At 42.5% G+C, this 21,141-nt stretch overlaps 1 protein-coding gene across 3 annotated transcripts in view; it reads right to left on the reverse strand.

The window, feature by feature from the left end:
• ENOX1 (ecto-NOX disulfide-thiol exchanger 1) overlaps nucleotides 1-21,141 on the reverse strand; it is a 2,037,207-nt gene that overhangs the window by 372,893 nt on the left and 1,643,173 nt on the right. For all 3 annotated transcript variants that reach the window (XM_085621817.1, XM_085621818.1, XM_085621816.1), the window contains one exon: nucleotides 6,171-6,404. In XM_085621817.1, coding sequence (XP_085477943.1) covers nucleotides 6,171-6,404 — 234 coding nt within the window. The remainder of the gene's footprint in view (nucleotides 1-6,170; nucleotides 6,405-21,141) is intronic.

Here is a 21,141-nt window from a genome sequence, read left to right on the forward strand (position 1 = left end):
TTGTCATTGGCATTGCTGTCAAGGGCAAGGGCAGTGCAAGCCGCAGGTCTCGTGAGGAGGGCCCTGGCATTATTCGCTATTTTTGTTTTTATGAAGCATTGGAGAAATATGACATTGAAGCAAGTCAAACTCAAACACTCTGGACTTTGCCATTGAGAACCTTATATTGCCTGCCCTGACTTGTAAACATTATTTTCTTCCCACATCCACAACAGTCTGATCTTTGCGGCTCTTTAGACACAACCCCGCAGCATGGAAAATAAGTACAAGAGTAGAATTGAGCAAATCAACCTTTTTTTAGGCTTATTTGGTTGAACCTCTCGATGTTAACCGAACATTTAACAATTAAGGTCCCTGAACATCTCTCTCCTCACATTACCTGCGCATCTGCTTCTCTGTACAGCACTCCATTGCCCTTTTTGTTGATGTGTGCAATTAATACCATCCCCCCCAATAAAATCAATACATAAAATAAAGGCACGTATGAAATGGCGGTGTTCAATCAGTCTAAAGAATGGTGTGCCACAGGGCACTCTCATTTTCTGTACTCTGATGTTTCACTGAAGAGGAGATGCAATTACTTAGTCACAAAAACCTATTTTCATTTTTAGAAGAGGTTGTGCTGCACCTTTAAAAGAATATACTCAGACATTACAATTCAAATATGTTTTTCATAAAGTATACTTCCTGACCCCTTAGAAAGATAGCACTCCTGCAGAGAAATATTGCCACTTTTGTTGTAAACTACACAAGGCCTGTTGAGAGCCCCTGGAATGAATACACTAGTGACGTGATAGTTTGCAATACATGTCCATCTAGCAGCAATACAATGCCTGAGTGCAAGAATTAGTTAGCCCCAAAACAAATCCTCAGATGATTTTGTACAAATTCAAGTACTGATGTGCGGAGGTCACTGATCAGATCTGTGTATATCTGTCCATGCATAGAAAGACCACTGCCTGCAGAGCTCCACTCGGCTTGGAAAGCCAGCTGGGCAACCAAGCACTCTGCAAGGAGGCAGCAGCCCATGGGGCAGCACTCAGGGCTTGATAGACTGGCCATCAACCTCTGAAAGCACCTACAGCAGCAACTCTTGCACCAGTAGCTGCTGAGCAGCTTTGGGCCTCTGGTGCCACAAAGCTCTCCAGAATGTATAACATGCGCACGTGATTTGTAGAAGATATATTTCCAAGAAGAAGGCATGTACATTGGAAGATGCTAGTCTTAGTTACAGACCCCAAACCAACTTTTGCCACTTCTTCGTGAACTCAAAGACCTACCTAAAATGTCAATGAACAGAGGTGTAGTGTACCGGATGGCTAAAGGTTGAGGCTGAAGGATGAAATCAATGACTGCACATCAAGGTGACCCAACATGTAGAACTGTATGAAGAGCAGTGAAGATGAGTGACAACCTGACTGTGATCTTGGGGGATCTGAATGTAACCGAGCAGAAGTTGCAAGGTGTTGGTGCAAAACCTGAATATTTATTAGGCAATGCCTCTCAGAACAATCTACACACAGTGGGACTTGAAGAACACACATTAGAGGTTCCTCCAGGTGCAGAAAAATCACCGAATATGCACACTGAGCACCTTTACCAAAACCAACCAATGTTTTGCAATCTGGAATCACCATACGTTGCTCCTTCAAACTGCAACACAAAAAGCCAGGGCCAACCAAACAGTGAGACTTGATAGCCGGGATATTCATCTCCTCAGTGACTACTCCTCTGATGTTTCACGTTGCAAATGAGTATAACAGCATTTATGACGCTTGGAAAGATTCTTGTTTGAAAAATTACATCTGCATATGTTGGTGATGCTCACTCCATGAAGTGTTGTCTTACTTATGGCTTCATGAAATTATCCCAAGGCAGACCAATCCCTGGGTCCAAAGTGGGAGAGACACCCATGGAGGTTGAAGAAGAGTTATTAGTTTATTACACTATGTCCGGCTATATCATCAGACGTAAAATGTATTTCGCAGTTTATAGATGTGTACATGAGTATCCTGGAGCCCAGTGGGGAAACAGAGGAGGAATTTAGATTATTGCTACATACATTAAGATAGTATATGTACTAGGTTGCCAATGACCAAGTATTTAGAGGTATATATGATATAATTACATTGTGTCACACATTAGATTAAAGGTTACATGAGTCCTTTCAAATACCGGAGGCTCCTAACCCACCAGAGTGACTAGAAGACATACAGATACCCTACAAGAAACTCATCTTATTGCATCCCCTCTAAAGTGAGGTGTGTCATTGTGATCCATAAACACCTTTCATATAGTAAAACAATCTTTATGGCAGAAAATGAGTATTGATGGGCAGTGAACATAGGGATCATTTGTGCAGTCATAGTAAGTATATAAAACACGATGACGGGGATCTACACCCCTGCTGGTGATCTTCCAAATGTCTGAATTCATGGATTTGTTTTTTCAATAAACCCAGTTTCTTATTCCTATGTCATTATAGGAAAAGGACTTTGTGATTACGTATTCAAGGCTAACATGGCTCTGTCCTTTAGTGTAAATATGTACAGCTAAGCATACGTATATTAGGCTGCAATAGTTTAGATAACAATGTCTGACGCTATGATTTGTTGTGAAAACTTTAGATCGCTCCTCAGGCATGAATGCTATTTTTTAGCCTACTAAATTAGTGTAGGAATTAGAAAAAGAATTAGGGTTCCATCTAACTTGCCAACATGTATGAAATGTTTCTGTTGGTCTCATTATTAGTAACAATTAAAACTGCAATCTTATTCTTATTCTGTGCCATTACCATCCATTTAATTTGCACAATATCATGATTTTTAAAATAAATTTGTAAAACTACAAGGCCCGATTTCTTAGTGCAATATTTGAGTGTGATGTCTGTAACACAAACAAATTCTTTTGTTAACACTGTGTCCCTGAACTCGTTTAATGGACCTGCTGACAAGTATCCTGAGAACGCTACCTGCGCAAAGAATAGCTTGGCGGGTTCATGTTAGGACTATGGCCCTTTGGGCAGCTCTAAATCAGCGTGTGCACTGAACTGAGTTCCTGCACAGTGGGTTTGAGATCACACCCTTGAAGTTCTGGAGGAAATCTCCAGAACTCGTATCAGCACCTTTGAAATCCTTAAGGCAATAAGTACTCTTAGTACTGTCCACATTACAGTAATTCTAGGCTTGACATTTGATATGACCTTGAAATCATAGATAATGCCAAGCTACACTTTAGTTTTCCCCCAACTACTCTATCGGGCCATCCTCTAGTCTTGCTCTCTGTAAATATGCTCAATTTCCCACAACCAACCCTGTGTTGGCATCGAAATCTAGAAGTACTGAAATATCCTGAATTGTAAGAAATGTTATCCATGGAGATAAAAAAAAGTACTGGAACCTAAGTTTGGTCAATGGCATATTTTCCCTTCAACTGGGATGCATTTTAATGAGGAGTCTGTTCATGTCCTCCTGAAGGCAATGGTGATCTTGAGAAACAGCTGATAATAGCTATGTAGAGCTGCCAATGGACTCAAGAGGACAGAATCTCATAGCTTTTTGATATTGCATAAATCAGAATTATGTGGGCCTGCAGATATATGTGTGAATAAATGATATAATGCTTTGTTAATTGTCATTTGTAAGACGCACTATCACCGGCGGTCTCTAGGCACCTGGAATAGGATAACTACCACAAACAGCCAAGAGGAAAAAGCTAGGTTTTCCCACCCTTTCTAAATGTGGACACTGGAAGAGTAATCTAAAGTTTATGCAAGCACTGAGAAAAACTTCTGACAGATCTACTCTTATGCACCGTTGGGATTTTCAGCAAGTGGCTTCACATAGACCAGTGTTGTCCCTTAGGAACATACCTATGAAGGCGCTTTTTAATAAAAGTGGGTGTTGCACTACATAGTTATTCATGGACTAGGCAGCACAGAATTTTGAAATTAATTCTCAATCTAATCGGCAGCCAATGCACTATAAGCTTGAAGAATGACGCATTTTAGGAAGGGGCCTGTAAAGGGCATCCCTTCTTAATAGCGATTAGCACTGGTCTGTATGAAGGTTTTGTGACCGGGAATGCAGTTGCAAAACATTTGCAGATTACCATCAATTTCAAACTGGTGGTATGCCATTCACAAACAGGGAGGGGTCCCCAATGGTCCCCCTCCCCTTTGTGAATGGGGGAGCCAACATTTTTTAAGAGCAGGCAGTGCTCGCAGGGGCATTTGCTACTGTGAAAAAATTAAAGGGAAACTTTTCATTTTTATTTTTGAAATGCATCTCTTATTCCTTTATGTAAAGCAGGCTGCATTTAAAAAAAATGTTTTATTTAAAACGCAGTAACAGACTTTGTGGTCTGTTGACCCCAGCATGGCACCACCCCTGTGAGTGCCGGCCAGTCCTCATGGGTCGCAAATAACTATTGTACATCAGGTTTTGCAACTTGCAAATAACGCGTCGCTAGAAATCGCAATTTATGAGTCACATAATCTGATGATCATACATGTGGCCCTTTGTTCAAAAGAAGTTTGGGATGAGTAGATTTCAAACATCTTAGAGCAAAACAAATGGTAGCATTTTGTATAACTTAAACTTTATCAAAGAGGAAGTTTGGTAATTCCAGATAAACTTAATTGGTGTAGTCTAGCCGAGAGCCCATCGAGATACTAACACCAATAAACCTACCTTTCGTTGTAAGGTATGGAAAGAGTATGGAGAGATTTTTCTGAGAATCTCTAGATCATATGTACAAGCAGAACACATTGCCAAAACTTGTTTGCACATGGAAAGCTGAGCGTCTATCACAGGCTTTGACAGAGACTGCATTCAAAGGCGATGCTGATGCTGCCAGTTCTCTTGGGAAATAGGAACCCTGTCAGAGATCTAAGAAACCATTAAAAATGAGTACTTTGGTCTTCTTGGCAGACCATTTAAACGTACCGCTAACCCTCCAGGTCCATATGTAATACATATGCTGCTGAAGCTTAGCATGAGAAAAAGAGGCATCATAGTTACCAAGATGCAGTAACATCTGGGTGCCTTTGGCATATAGTTTCGCCCTGACACCTATAGCCGCTTGAGCTTTGGCTAACAATCCCATGCATAAATTACAAAGGTGGAGCAAAAGGGCTGAGCCCTGAGGTACTCCACATTGGGCTTTCACTCTCTGCGATGTAAACAGTGGCATAATGATGTGAGGTAAAAATGCATGAAGCCACTTCAGTGCTGGGCCCCCAATGCCAGTTGCCACCGTATGGTCTAAAATGTTGGAATAGTTCACCAAAGTAAAAGCAGCAGGCACATTCAACAGGATCAGTGCACTAATGTGACCAGCATCCAGGTCTGCTCTGAGATTGACCAGAATAAAGACCAGAAAGTTTTCCATATTGTCGGCAAGACGGAAACCCGCCTGAATCATATTCAGGCCATTATGAGTTGCCAGATGGGCGCAGAGAAGCTGATCCAGATTTTGCAACTCCTTCAACCCTAAAGGTAGAAGGCAGATGGGGCAAAATTGTTTAGAGATGTTGGATCCAGTCCTGGCTTCTTTAAGCAGGGGAATTATCGCAACATTTTGAAACCTGGAGGGAACAGAGCCCTCACTTAAGGAATCATTTAAAAGGGCAGACAGGGGCTGGCTAATTGTAGAAGCTAGAGATTTTAAAACATTTGGTGGACAGGGGATCAAAGGTGAAGCAGATTTTACTATCATCAAACAATTGTTGAAATTCGATTACAAAAGCAGCGGGATTCTAAAGAATGATGGACTATAACTATCATTATGTGGAACAGCGCTAGGAGAAGTACTAAATTCAGTCTCTTTTATATAGGTTTCCACTTTATCTATGAAAAAACATTTAATTGTTCGCACTAATTTAATGAGGCCATCTTTGGGTAACGCATTAGAAGTATCCATCGGTCGAGGCCCTGATGACCTCTAACATACTCTTTTGAATATTATGGGACCGAATAATTTTGTTAGAATATAAAGTTTGTGTCGTCAATCAAATGAGAGATTTATCGTTCCTAATTCCCTCTTTAGAGGTGGTTAGTAAGTGTCTACCTCCCAACTCCGCTATGACAAATGTCGACAGATAAGTCTTCAGCACCGACAAACATGAAGCAGTAGTGATGAATAAAGTGAGCAAGGATAATGATCCATACCTTTTAATTTTTCAGCCAGCACGTTGGCCTCGTGGTCAGAATAATGCATTACCACTGGAGGAGAGGGAGGTCGCATCCAATCCACCTCCAGTTTACGTCTGTGACGTTCCTCCCTGGCAAACATTCTCTGTTTACATTCCCATTCATAAAAATCATCTCTGGCCTGGGCAAAGTCTACATGAAGGCGACCAGAATCCTTCTTGTCTGTGCTGGATCCTAATCTCATGCGGTAACCTGAAAACAAGAAGAAGAAACACAAATTGTACTTATTCTGGATCTCACAGAGTAAGCCATTCATGATTTAAGGAAATGTTGTCATTGATGGCAGCAAAAGCTGAAAAAGTGAACTAGAGCTACAAAATAAGGAGACTTCAATGCAAAATGAAGCTTGACTACTGACAAAACCTGTCGTTTGTTGCCGTAGTCTACAAGTTAACATATCCTAGTGTCTAATAAGGCTTGTCATATTTGAACATTGAGCAATATAATTTCCTGTAGGTTTATTGAAATGAATGTTAGGTTAGAAATGCCAAAACAAAATTTCTATATTGTTTTACCAGTGACATCTGATGAACATTTGAATTACCCTATACATTTTGGTTCATCTGTGATCTGAAGCCTATAAACTGTACCTTGTTCTCACGTGCTTCTGTTTAAACACCTTTCACTTCCCTTGTGCTCATCACAATGGCATCATGCGATGCTCAGGCCAACCTTACTGGTGTGTGCATATGGACTTTTATTATATTAAACATACACCTATTTGCATTTTTATTTTTCATTGTTTTTGTTAAAGGTTTTTCCGTTACAACACTATTCATTATCTACAAATAATTAGTTATTCAGTTCGTGTGTCTAAAGAGAACGCGTGCATGAAGTTTGGCTACAGGTTACAAAACACATAAAAAAGTTACACGCCAACATTTACACGGCTAACAGGGGCACAACAACAGCGAGAACCAATGTATTAAAGTATAAAACGGGTTACATAGGTGGGAGGCCTGATGTATTACAAAAATGCTAAGTATAGAAAAAAACAATAAATAAATAAAGGAATTAGTAAACAGCATAATATTAAATAAGCCAGCACTGGCTCAAGATGACAGAATAAAAAGGCAGAAAAATCGGGAACCCAGATGATGCCTCCGGGCCGGGTCACACAGATCCTGTGGAAATAGCAACAGAGCTTAGGGGCATATCAGCAACAACCAGCGATAATTATCGCTAAACGCACTTAGTGCTAGGATAATTATCGCCGGCTAACGTGGATTTTTATCGCTGAAATAGCGTGCTATTAGCAACGCTTATCTCAAAAGCAATAAAAATCCTAGAGCTAACTGCATAACGTGAGATTATCGCCAGCAATAATCTCACGAAATGTGGCGTTAGCTTGTTGATAGGGCCTCACAAACTTAGCCATGATATCCACCTTCCGTAGGATATCATGGCTAAGTCAGTCCTGAAGCAGGCGTAAGGAAAGTAGCGATAACAGGGGTTATATATATATATATATATATATATATATATATATATATATATATATATATGTACATATATATATATATGTATATATATATATATATATATATATATATATATATATATATATATATAATATATAAATATATATATATATAGAAAAAAACATGAATCCCGATAGTTACGTAGAGGCTGTCTTTGTAGGGCGGTCCTCGCACAGGGTATCGGCACCCTGTAATATTCAGTACCCAATTTTCAATATTATGAAAAAAACGCCAGGACACCTTGAAAATGCAGTGTAGTAGTACTGACTGCACCAGCAACGCGTTTCAGCTTTCGCCTTGGTCACGCTGAGGTTAACGCATAAATAGTATCTTTTTTATTTCTGATTATAGTGCAATAAACATAGTGAAAGGACCAGTGCATTGAACAATACTAATTCATTCCACAGTTTTTAGCTGCCATCTTAGAGCTATAAATCATGTCAAGTGCTGATTGCATAAATGTCTATACATATACATTCTCAGTAAAGCAAAGCACAAGAAGCTAAATCAAAATTACGCCCAAGTGGGCAGAGTATTTCTGACAAATTTCTCATCAACAACATAGTTGAACGTTGGATTCCAAAGTGCTCTTGTCAAAATGACTGGCCTGATTTTTAATACACCCACCTGAAAATATACAAAAGGAAGTTTTAGTGAAATAAAATTTTAGTATACAAAACTGTTTTTTTAAAACAGTTTTTTTTTAAAAAGCGCAGAGCATTACAACATGTATCACAATAATTTCAGAAATCTCACTCACAAAATTCATTTACATCTCGTTTCACTCCGAGTTCCGATAATCTCTTTACAATTTACAGTCCTGATTATTAGTGTCGTAAGTGTACCACTAATTCTTCACTTGAGTTTAATCCCAACGGAGACATGGTCTCCAAATCAATAATATATCTCGATTCTAGTTGGCGTAATGTCAGTTGTCTATTTCCACCCCTTACACCAATTGGGACTGCATCAATCACCACCATTCTCAACAATTCCTCATTCTGAAAATGCTGTTCAAAAAAGTGTCTAGCAACTGGATATTGCCTATTGTTGTGTCGTATAGCTCTGACATGTTCCAACACTCGTTTCTTTGCACAATGAATTGTGCTGCCGATATAGACCCTATTACAAGGACAAATCAGTGCATAGATACAATGCGTGGTGTTACATGTTAGGGCCTTTTTGATTCTGAATTCCCTTCCACTGTTTGCAAAAACGAATGTCTTACGATCAAAGCTATTTCTGCATGCCTTACATTTTTTACAACAACGAAAACCTGGGCAATTGGTGCAGATATCCTCATCCTTGCTAGTCACATAATTAGGGCACATTTCATCTCGGAGTGATTTACTTTTCTGAAATGTAATTTGCGGACAGCTACTTAGATACTTTTGAAGATTGGTATCAGTTAATAAGACATGCCAGTTCTTTTTTAATATTTGGCGAAAGTCTTGTGCTTGCCCGGAGTAAGTGGTAATGAATCTCAGTGTTTCAGCATCTGTCTCACGATTTTTGGGATGTAGTAGCTCAGTACGTGTTACCAACTCCACTCGATTACATGCCTCTGAAATGGTTTTCTTATTATATCCTCTTTCTTTGAAACGACGAATCATAATCGCCTTCTCCTCTTCATACAAGCTCACTGAGCTACAATTACGTTTTGCACGTAACAATTCCCCATACGGGATACTGTATATTAGTTTGCGTGGATGAGCACTAGCAGCGTTTAAAATACTATTCCCTGCAGTGTCCTTCCGAAAGAGTTTAGTTTCAATGGAATTGTCCACAATCTGTACTTTCACATCCAAAAATTCAATTTCTTTTACATTTATGTTTTCAGTTAGGGCAATGTTAAACTAGTTGTCATTCAACCTGCAAAAAAACCCTTGACTGACTCAATATCACCATTCCATATGATGAAAATATCATCAATAAACCTGAGCCACAGGGCACAGCGATCAAAGTCTGGGATTGATGACACTACCTGCTCCTCCCACCAGCCCATCACCAAATTGGCACAGCTGGGGGCGAAGCAAGTTCCCATCGCTGTGCCCTGTGACTGCCGGTAAATGACATCATCAAAGAAAGAAGTTATTCGTTAAGCAGAATTGAATCATGGCCAAAATCATCTCAGAATGAGACCATAATGAGATTGAGCGAGTTTTCAAATAATGTCTGACTGCTTGTAAGCCAAAATCATGATGGATGCACGTATATAAATTGCATACATCTAGGGTCACCAGGATATAATTGGGTTCCCAATGAATGCCATCAATGATTGTCAAAAAATGGGTTGTATCCCTCAAATAAGCTGGTAAACTGACCACAAATGGTCTCAAATAGTGGTCAATAAAACAAGAAGTGTTTTCTAATAAGGATCCAATAGAGGAGACAACTGGTCTCCCCGGAGGATTCATTGGGTCCTTATGAAGTTTCGGCAATAGATAGAATATGGGAATGCGAGGAAATTGGCATCTGAGATAGTTGTATTCTTCCCATTCCAATAATCCTCGTTCTCTCCAATCCACAAGCAATTCTCCATATTCCATGTTTGATTTAGCTATAGTTTTCCTGTCCGAAACACTATAACAAACCTTGTTGGTTATCTGTCTACGACCTTCCAGTAAATAAGCTTGTTTGTCTAGTATAACGACATTCCCTCCTTTATCGGACTGGCGTATTACTACGGTCTTTTCTGATTTCAAGTCCTCTAATGCCCTGATTTGTTCTTCACTTAAGTCTTTTTGGCAATATGGAAGCTTTTTGTGTCGTATCCTTTTGAGGTCAGCTAACACCCCTCTCTCAAATACATCAATGGCATCACATTCAATTTGTGGCAAGAATACAGACTTAGGTTTGAAACCACTCCCTGGGTTACTATTTGTGTCAATTTCCAATTCTTGAGCAAGATTAAGTATATCAACATTAGCAGTTTGTTCCTGTTGAGAAGTCAAAATATTTAAAAATTCAACATCATCCACATTCAGATTGCTCAAAACATCTGTATCATTTCCAGAATCTCTGGACATACATTTCGTATCAAACCATTTTTTCAACTTTAGTTTTTCATAATATTGAAAATTGGGTACTGAATATATATATATATATATATATATATATATTTCGAAAACAAGTTGCCCCAAAGCATTGGAAGGGAACTCGACATCACTCTCACCCCAAGGCGTTCAATTACATCTCGCCTTCATGCTCCAGCGCTTGTTAATCGGTGCCGACGCGTTTCGAGGTGAAACCTCTTCTTCCTGGGCTGCTTGAATAACAAAGGAGCACAATCTCACAGATTACCAATTTCCGGCTTTATTTATTTCCCTTGCCCCCAGTGGGCTGTTGCTGAGTGCATGTTGGGATACGTAGTCCTTACTGTGAGCAAAGTATTTTCCTATGGTAGGTATGTGCGCACTTTGAAAGTAAAAAGCTGTAAAATGGTCCTTAGTAGGATGCGGGGCATTTCAGGCGAGTACTTTGCATCCAGAATTGCTTTGGGGCGTTTTGTTGAATATATATATATATATATATATATATATATATATATATATATATATATATATATATATCTTATCTTATCTTATCTTAGGTGAGATTTGTAAAGCGCACTATCGCCGAGGCTTCCTGGCGCTGACAGACAGAGTGAATGAGGGGGAGACAAGAAAAAACGGGATTCTAACTGAGAAGAGGGAAAAGATGAGTCTTAAGAAGTTTCCTGAAGTTCATAAGAGAAGAGGAGGATTTAATGGGGAGTGGGAGGGGATTCCAAAGTCCAGGGGCAAGATGGGAAAACCGGCGACCACCGAATTTCTTGGTTCTGATTTTGGGGGTGGCTAGCAGATGGCTGTGGGCAGAACGGAGATCACGCTGAGGATGGTAGGGACAAATAAGAGATTTTACAAACGCGGGACCAGGGCAATGAAGGGTTTTGAATGTGAGGCAAGCCACCTTGAAAGCTGCCCTTTGGTCGATCGGGAGCCAGTGAAGACTATGGAGTAGAGGTTTGGCTGACTGCCATCTAGGGGTGTTAGAATTATCTACTGGCGGTCACCAGTAGATAGTTATAGTTAGGACCGTGTTTCCATAGGAAATCTGAAAATTCTATTTTGAATAACTTTGGCGCCGGTTGACGAATCCTCGCAAAATTTTCCAAACTATTGGGGCGCTCCGCTCAGCTCCTACCCTGAAAGTCTCGGGGTGATTCGTCAAGCGGGGGCCGAGAAAAAAGGGGGTCCCAAAACGCGTTTTCCCCATGCATTTTTCCATAGGACCTTTAGTCGAAGGTACAGCCCGAACGGCTGAACAGAATTAATTGAAATTTGGCAGAGAGGTAGTCCTCAGGTCAGGGAAGTGCCTTTTGCAGGTCTGGTGTCAATCTGTTCAGTATTTCCTGAGAAAATAGCATTTAAAAGCATATACATATCTATAAGCGCACACCGTGCGCGCACCGTGCGTGCACCGTGCGAGCACCCTAACGTGCGCGAGCGTAATTCTGATTGGTGGTTACATGTTAGTCAACGTCTGAATCGGTCGAAATCAGGAAGTGTCGGCCGCCATTTTGTTTGTTTTCAGTGCGAGACTGAAAAAGGAAGGTGGCGAACGTGAAAAGGGGGCAGGGTAGAGAGTTCCTAACCCCCTAGCCTTTGTCAGGGGGTCCCTGAAGGACCCCGAAGGCAGAAAAAAAAATGTTAATTTTTTTTTTAAAAAAATCGCGGGGGTGCGCGCACCGTGCGCGCACGGTGAAAAACCAAAAGAAAAAAAAAAAATTTAATACGTAGTTTATTGTAAAATAAATATAGAAAAAAAATAATAATACATAAATAAATTAGCATTTAAAAAACCTTGCAAATTCACTTAAAAAACCAGAGGTTTCACACATGTTATAGTTAGGTGGATATTTCACTCGTAAAAAACCAATGAAATCCCCCCGTTATAGTTAGTTCAGATAACTATAACTCGCGCGACCGCCACTCTATCACAAGGATGATGTCATCAGTGATGTCATGAGTGATGCCACTGACCATGTCATGAGTGATGTAATATGTGACGTCATCAGCAGTGGATTGCGGGCGCGCGAGTTATAGTTATCTGAACTAACTATAACGGGGGAATTTCATTGCTTTTTTACGAGTGAAATATCCACCTAACTATAACGTGTGAAACCTATGGTTTTTTAAGTGAATATATATATATATATATACACGAAGCAGAGACAGCACAACCAGATTGCCCTCTAGGAGGTCTTGAGGGGCATGATATTTGTGTATCCCCAGGTAGCCAAATGTAGAAGGTTGCCAGATAAATTGGACGGCATTCACATTATACATGAAGTGTGAAGGGGTCGTGTGAAATGTAAAAAGACAAGATTTAGTCCAGTTAACTTTGAGGCCTGAAATGGTGGCAAAATCAGCTAGCAATTTCTCAATAGTAAGAGGTACAGATCAAATATCTTTAAGGTAGAGCAACATGTCATCTGCATAGAGGGAGACTGAGGGTGTACTGTCTCCCACGGGAATCCCCCGTTATTGGCAGTGGGTACACAAAAGATTTGCCAAAGGTTTCAGTGCCAAATAAAATAAGACGGGAGATAACAGGCAGCCCTGAAAAGTGCCCCTCTGAATTACTATGGGATCAGAAATATGGCATCCAATTTTAACTCTGGCCATTGGATAAGTGTATATTAATTTAACCAGCCTTACAAAATGGGACCTCAGTCCGTATTTGGCAAGTACCTCAAATAAGAAGGGCCATTCAGGAGAGTCAAAAGTCTTGTGGAGGTCCAAAACCAGCAAACCGAATGCGGATAATACTGTGGGGAATGTGCAATTATTCAGAAGAAACGGTATAGATTCAAAGAGGTGTTTCTGGCAGGCACAAAACCATTTTGGTCCGAGTGCACCAATTGAGGAACTAAAGGGGGCAAGCGATCTGCCAGAATCTTCACCAGAATTGTAATAATTGATGTTTAACAATGCAAGAGGTCTGTAGGATTTTAGTGCAAGTGCATCTCTTCCCAGTTTAGGCAACCTGATAAGTAAGGCATCACTGAGCATAGGCGGCAAGGCCGCTGCAGTAAGTGCAGTGTCATATAATGTTTTCAGACGGGGCGCCAGCAATGGTGCATACACCTTATAAAACTCTGTTGGCAACCCATCAGGGCCCGGAGTTTTACTGGTGGCAAGTGCACAAATCGTTCCCTGCACTTCAAACATGGTGATGTCTCCATTAAGTTCTTTCCTAAGGTCTGATAATATCCGGAGCAGGACAATGTCGGTCAGGAAGTCATTTATGGCTTCCAAGTGTACTGCAGTAGCAGATGTGTACAACAGGGTGTAATAACTTGTAAAAGCAGCATGTATTTCCCTTTGGGTGTGCAATAACTGTCCTGCATCAGAACATATAGACAGGATAGGACGCCTATGCACCTCCTAGCGTGTCAGCCATGACAACAAAGCTCCTGGACAGCCTGTGTCGGCCTGTGTTCTCTTTGTGTGTTTGGCATAATTAAGACAGCTGAGTCGTTACAACAGTGCAATATGTTTGCATCTGGACTTGTGGAGTCGCTGCTGGGAAGGACTGAGGGAAAGTGCGCGCTTCTCAAGTCCTAGTAGTCAACTCTCCAATGCCTGTAGTGAGGTGGTGGTGCATATTCTTTTCATTACCCATACACTGACCCCAAATTGACACCCAGAATGGGGGGTCATCCAGTTTGCATACCTGCAGGTGGGTATCAGCGAGAGGATGTATTCCCAGCATAACTGTAAGTGGAGTGAATTATGGTCAGAATGGGTGCAACCTAGATATTCTGTATGTGTAACATGTGGGATAAGGTCACGTGTGAAAACAGACTTATCAATGTGGACACAGAGTCCATGTGTATGTGGGTAAAAAGAGTATACTTTGGTGTTAGGATTTCGGTGCCGCCATACATCTGTAGTTCCCACTGTTGTAACCATGTAATGAGAGTGCATGCGTTGGAGGTAAATATACAACTATTTGATGTTACGAGTGCATATATTGCTTCTGCTTCTATGCAATCTGCGAATTTTTTTAATAACACCTTTTATTGTTTTTTGTTGTTTAATACAACAGGTTCCATCACTGAGTGTTGGACAGGATGGCAAGAATATAACAAAAATGTTTTCCCCCGATGTCCCTTAGATCCCCCTAATTCCTCCACACACACACAGACTTCTCCTTGTTGCTGTGAGTATCTCGGTCCCTTCAGGCCTGACCATGTACATTCTGGTACGTATGTACGGGTTTCTATTTCTAATGTCTTGAATTGTGCGCCCCCTGATAAGATAGTAATACTCCAATTATCTGCGCGTTTCCTCCAGATTTTTACATAGATTTGGTGGCAGCCCCCTGACCTTATATATTGATTTCTCTCTACTCATGCACCAGTCAAGACCCCAGCAGCATTCTTCGACGAAGGGGGATCACTGTCTGTACTTAGCGGCAAGCTCTATCTCTCTTAGCCACTGTCAGATCCAGTCTTAGCAATGTCTTTAGAGAAGTCTGGGGTGATGTGTAGGAGGATCAACTTCGGGTCCAGAGGCACACTGCATTCCAGAGCCAACCCCAAGCACAAAAGCACCCACCTCCAGCACGGTTCCAGCTTAACACAGCCCCATACAGTGTGTAGTAATCCTCCTTCTTGTGTTGTGTACTGAAGGCAGCTAGGGGAGACAGTTGCTCCCATTTTCCATAGTTTGTGTCTTGTGAGGTATGTTCTGTGTACGTATGTCAGCGGAATGACGCAGAACTATGTTGCAACTGACTAATGTCACGGTGAAGCTCTCACCTCCACCAATTCTTCATTCGTAGGGGGCCCTAGGTCGCCTTCCCAGGCATAGCGGTGTCTAGTGAATGAGTCGGGAATGTGACATATAAGTAAGCGCTACACCTGCTTTAGTTTATATTCCCCTCGTTTGCACATGAGTAATTTTGCTTCTTGGGGATTATACTCCTGGAGCCTCTCAAGACTCGAAACATAAGGCATCAGTGCATGTTGCAGTGGTAGGTAACAGTAGATTTGGGTATAATGTAGGTCGTACTCGGACTTTAGGGTCTGGCATGATTTAAGTATTGTGGCCACCATCACATCCCTAAGTTTGAGATACTATTGTATTCCATTTTCAAAATACCTCCAGCGCTGCCTCCTGCAGCATCACTGATCCCACCCAAAGCGGAGTTTTTTCTGTGAGCCTCCCTGCTCTGCCCATGTCCTTCACGTCTGGATCACCACCCTGGGAGCAGCAGTTATGTCCTTCTCCCATAGAGGAGGAGTTGTATATGGGTTCCTTGGAGTGCCCATTTTTTAAAAGCATAGGCCGGGTTTCCTTGGGTGCATACATCCTATGTGTTTTTAGCTAATTTATTGAGGGCAATACGGGGGATCCTTGGTTCCCCAGGAAGCTCAGGAACTTGAACTGTAGTGTGTGGAAAAAGGAACGGGATAGACATTATGGGACGTTTTGCTGTTGGTATAGGAAACTGGGCAGGGAGACCATTTTGAAGATGAGTAAGTGGCCCATTGAGGATAGGGGAAGGGTTGACCATGTCCTGATGTCTGCCTTTAGTGTGCCCATTAGTGGTTGGATGTTGGTTTCCCAAGCCATGGAACCAGTCAGGCAACATAAACTCCTAGGAACTTGAAGCTGTGCCTAACAATCTGTAGATCGGTTGCCTATTCCTGTCCCAGTGGGTAGGAAAGAAGTAGTTAAATTAAGCACTTAGGCAGGTTAATATGGAGGCCAGATGTCTCACCAAAGATTTAGAGCATCCATGACCAGGGCTTTCTGGGGCTGTCAAAAAGATCAGGACATCATTGGTGTATAATAAGTCTACCCTGTTTTGAGGCTCCAGCCCCCCCATTCAAAATTACTTATCTGAGCGTCAATTCAAAGTCACTAGACAAGCGGTTCCATAGCGATGGTAAACAACAGTGAGGACAGTGGGCACCCCTGTCTTGCGCCATGGCAAACCACAAAGGGTTCCAATGTTTGGGACCCTTTGAGGACTCGGACCATCAGGTTTGTAATACAGAGTTGAACATAGGTAACAAATTTAGGCCCAAGGTTTAGGTGATGGAGAAGGGCAAACAGATATTGTCATCCCACTGAGTCGAAAGCTTTTTTGATATCTGTGAACCGTTTTGCAGCCAGCCATTCCAATATTTCTGCCAGGGCTAAGGCGTAAGAGCCTCTTGATGTTTGGGCATGAATCCCGCTTGGCCAGGGAGAACCAGTGAGGAAATTACAGGTAGCAAGTGGTCAGCTAGTGCTCTCTATGTTTTGAAGGATGATGGGGCGGTATGAGGAACATTTCTCTGGGGGACGTCTCAGTTTCAGGATCACTATGATCTCGAAGGTACAAAACTCAGGGTTAACCGCAGGGTCTCCACCGATTCCTTTAGGACAGCCTAGAGGAGGTCGCTCAGTTTGTGCATGAACAATTTAAAGAATTCTCCTGGGAACTCATTAGGACCTGGAGTTTTACCCGAATTCAGTCGGCTCAAGGCCAAACGAGAGTTCCACGGCCGTGAGATCCCCATCAAGGATTGCCTTTTGGCATCAGAAAGAATTGGAAGAGGTAGGCCAGACATGAACAAGTTGATCGGTGCTTGGGGTAATACTTCCCTCTTTGCCTATCTTTCAGAGTTATATCGTGCAAAGTGGGAGGCAATTGCTTTGACACCAGTAATTTTGTACCCGTCTGAGTTTTACAGGTTTGTGCTCAGGGTATGGTGTTGGAATAATAGGAGTATTCTCGGAGTCCCATGTTTAGTGTTCTCCATGCATAGAGCAGTTCCCAATTGACTACCCATTTCCTGAGGGCCTTAGCATTACAGATCACAGGTGCGCTCGGCAGGGGAAGATGGGAGTGATCTAGTAGCGTATCTAAAACATTATTGAAATCTCCGCCCTCCACCTAGGGTAAGCCTCCCCACTTTGATAGAGCATTTTGGGGAAACACAATATCAGTGTTCCATCTCCGCAATTGAACATGAACCTCAAACCCTTGCTAAGTAAGCCCATAACCCTGATATTCCATATTTGATAACATATTTATCCTTCGCCCGCCATCAAATTGTATTGTGAGTGGGTTTTTGGGTTGTCGGGAGTAGGTGCTGTGTTTATTGTGGTCTTCAGCTTTTGGGCCGCATTGCATCTCAGTAGTATGTACTGTTGCTGTGTGATATCTTTGCTCCCCCCCAACTCCCAGTCAGACACTCAATGGAGCGTCAACCACCAAAACTAGAACTAGGTGAATTCATGCTTAATACGTTGAACGTTAACACAGAAACATTTGAATTCTCAAGACGGTACTTGTGTGAGGGGTCTAGTATAGCCATGACGTTCAGTCTAGTCAGTTTTCAGGCAGCCCCATTCAGTGGATCCAAGGAGAGCAGGTGCCTGCAACATTCAGGATTAGGCGGCAGAATGTAGTCCCGGGCAAAGAGCAGAACACAGCTTAGTCCCTGGTGAAGGAGGCTTGTGCCACCCAAGTTACGCGGGAACTTCCGCATTTTACACACCAATTTAGAGCCGGTGGCACCTGTATTCCTTTACCAGTTAACGTTGATTTGTTCTGGGACACTCATGAGTAAATACTGACAAGTTTATCTGGAGAATGCTCATGCCAATCAGAATATATAATATACTGTTTATGGCATAATTAGTGGGACAATCACTGAGCCTTCACCCATGTCAGTGCCTCCTGTATTGCCACTCTATCATTCCCCCGACATGGCCTGGTCTTTTATTCTAAAGGTAGATGGTTTGTCTATGGCTGCTAGGCAGTTTTCTCTCATTTGCGTCAGTGATGGTGCCATCATATCCTGCCAATGCCTTCCCGTCCCAGTCACCACCCGCTGCGCCGGCCAGTGCCGGGCAGTTCGACAGTCACTGCCTCCTGAGCCCCAGATTTCTGTGGGGAGATCCGGTCAATCCAAAGCCAGGCGTCCTCTGGTGTCATGAAGAAATTAGATTTTTGATCTGTGATGAAAAGCGAGAGGGGTATAACATTGCGTACTTTAATTCCAGTTCTTGTATCCATATTTTCGCAGGTAGAAATGGTGCTCTGCATTGTTGTACATGGCTTATCACTCTGGATAAATCCACTGTCAATGGGCCGGTTTAATGCGACTTCCAAAGGATGCCATCTCTGTTGCGATAGTTCAGGATACGGGCAACAATCGGATGAGGAGGAGCACCAGGTGGCGGTTTCCTACTCAGCCCCCTATGCGTTCATTCCAAACAAAGAAGTCCAAAAGCCCCTGCAGTGCCACGTCACATTGCAGCCAGGTTTCTATATACTGTCTGGCATCGTCTCATTCCATGTGTTCGGGGAGTCCTACTATGCGCAGACTATTTCGATGCATCGGCCCCCTCTTCATCCATTCGGTCTTCCATTGTACACATTCGGCTTTGTAAATCATGGACCCTTTTACTGAGTTCTGTTGTGCGAGGGAGCATGTCTTCCATAATACTCTCGGTTCGCAGAACTCGATCAACAAGCTTGCGGTGGTCATCGCTTAGAAGGTTGAGATCTGATGTGACTGTATCTAGCTTGGTTTCCAATTCAGTTCTGGTTGTTGTGATAGTCTGTAGGAGAAATTGGTCCAGCTTGGCCGCCATGGCTTCTACTATGGATGCCACCACTTGCAACTCAGTGGGAGCTTGGGGGGGAACCGCAGTCTGTGCCATTGGTCTGTTGCCATCGGAGTGGCAGGCATGTGCTTCATCTTGCAGTGTCAATTTGCCTTGCTGCTCTAGACCCACCTAGTCCACCAGTCATTGGAGAGGAATGGGGGACTGTGAGGTGCTGTCAGTAAAATGGGAAGAAACCCCTTGCCTTTCTAAGTAGCCCAAGCAGCTATGCAGGTGGCATAATCAGCAATTTGCACTTGGAGGAGGGGCAGATGGTCTGCCCAGCTTTTGATGTCTGCCACCTATTTCAGGCAGAGCCCTAGGAAGAGACCGCCCTGTGCCGCCTGTGGGATCTGTGCTGTGTTTCTGTTGTTGCAGCTATGCAGGGCCGAGGTCCAGTGTTCCTCATAGGCTCAAGTCAAATGTTCTTCCAGGGAGGCAGGGCACCAACAATGTCCCATGAGGGTGGCCTTTCCGCTCAATTCCCCCTGCAAGGCCTCGCCACCATAACCCGCAGCCGCCCAGCAGCACTTCATATGGCCGCGCTCACCTCGTGGTCTGAAGTTTAATCTCTAGCTTGGGTGGCACATCTCATTAGGGGCCCTGATCTACACAACCGGCCAGCACGGCTCCTCCCAGCACATGAAGCTGAACAGGGGAACAAGACCGTGCGCTTCCCCAAGCCATACCCACCACAATGAGCCAGAGCAGCAGAATTTCCCCAGAATGGCGCTGTCCCGCTGGGTTCTCTACCAGCCACGGGCAAGGTGCTATCGGGCGGCATCAGTATGTTCCATTGTAGGACAGGATACCGGGCTTATGGCATTGGATTTATTGGGCGCAGAAGCAGAGCGCTCTTAGTGTGCGTCCGCCATATTTGGTGGCTAGCCACACCCCCCTGCTAGGGCACTCTTTTACATATTTCTACTTGCCTTAATGAATTAGTCCCGAAACCTTCAACTCCTTATTAGTAAAAGTGCAAAGAGGTCAAAGTCCTTTCTAGTTGTACTAACTGCATATGAAGATTCGATTAATTTTCCCATTTTTTGCCTTTTTAGATGTTTTGAGGACAATTCATAAAGGCACGTAAAAGTGTAATATAGCTGTATTACTTTACATGCTCTAAAATGCTGTTCTGAACCGGCACTAATCTGTCTCCATTGAAGATTTCCTTATTAAGATTTGAGGATAAACTGGTTATTGTGTTATTCATGAAAATTCCCTTCAAAAACATTGCGGTAAGCCTCGTACATGGGTCTGCATTGGCAAGGAGACTCAATAATTACAGACAGTTTATGTTTTTGAAGCTCCCTAAAGCTTTTCATTTATTTACAAGCTACATGTATGTCTTACATGCCTAATGGTCAAGCAATACCTGCACCTTCAATAGAAGATTTTATTGTTTTCCATAAATAGAGGTTATATCCATACATTATTAGGTTTCACCTAGGCCACCCTCTTAACAAAAACCAGTGCTGCAGTACTCTTTTTCAACCAGAGTAATTGTGGGACAGTGGTAACAAATATCTATGTTGAAAGATAGGTGTTTTACTTTTTAAAACGTTACTTAGAAATCCAGCCAGCCACAAGCAAAGAACAGTTGTTTTGGTATTCCCTGACTTGGAGGAACATGGGCAAGCATTTGCTGATGTACATCCTTGGGGAAGGTCCAGACCAATACATGACTATTTTACACTGATTAGGTGTGGGTTTATTTGTCTTCAGTGGAAGCAGTCCATGCCCACAGGTTCAACATATCTTTCTCTTTTACCTCGCCACTTGGCACAT

This window comes from Triturus cristatus, chromosome 8, assembly GCF_964204655.1.
Source record: "Triturus cristatus chromosome 8, aTriCri1.1, whole genome shotgun sequence".
NCBI lineage: Eukaryota > Metazoa > Chordata > Amphibia > Caudata > Salamandridae > Triturus > Triturus cristatus.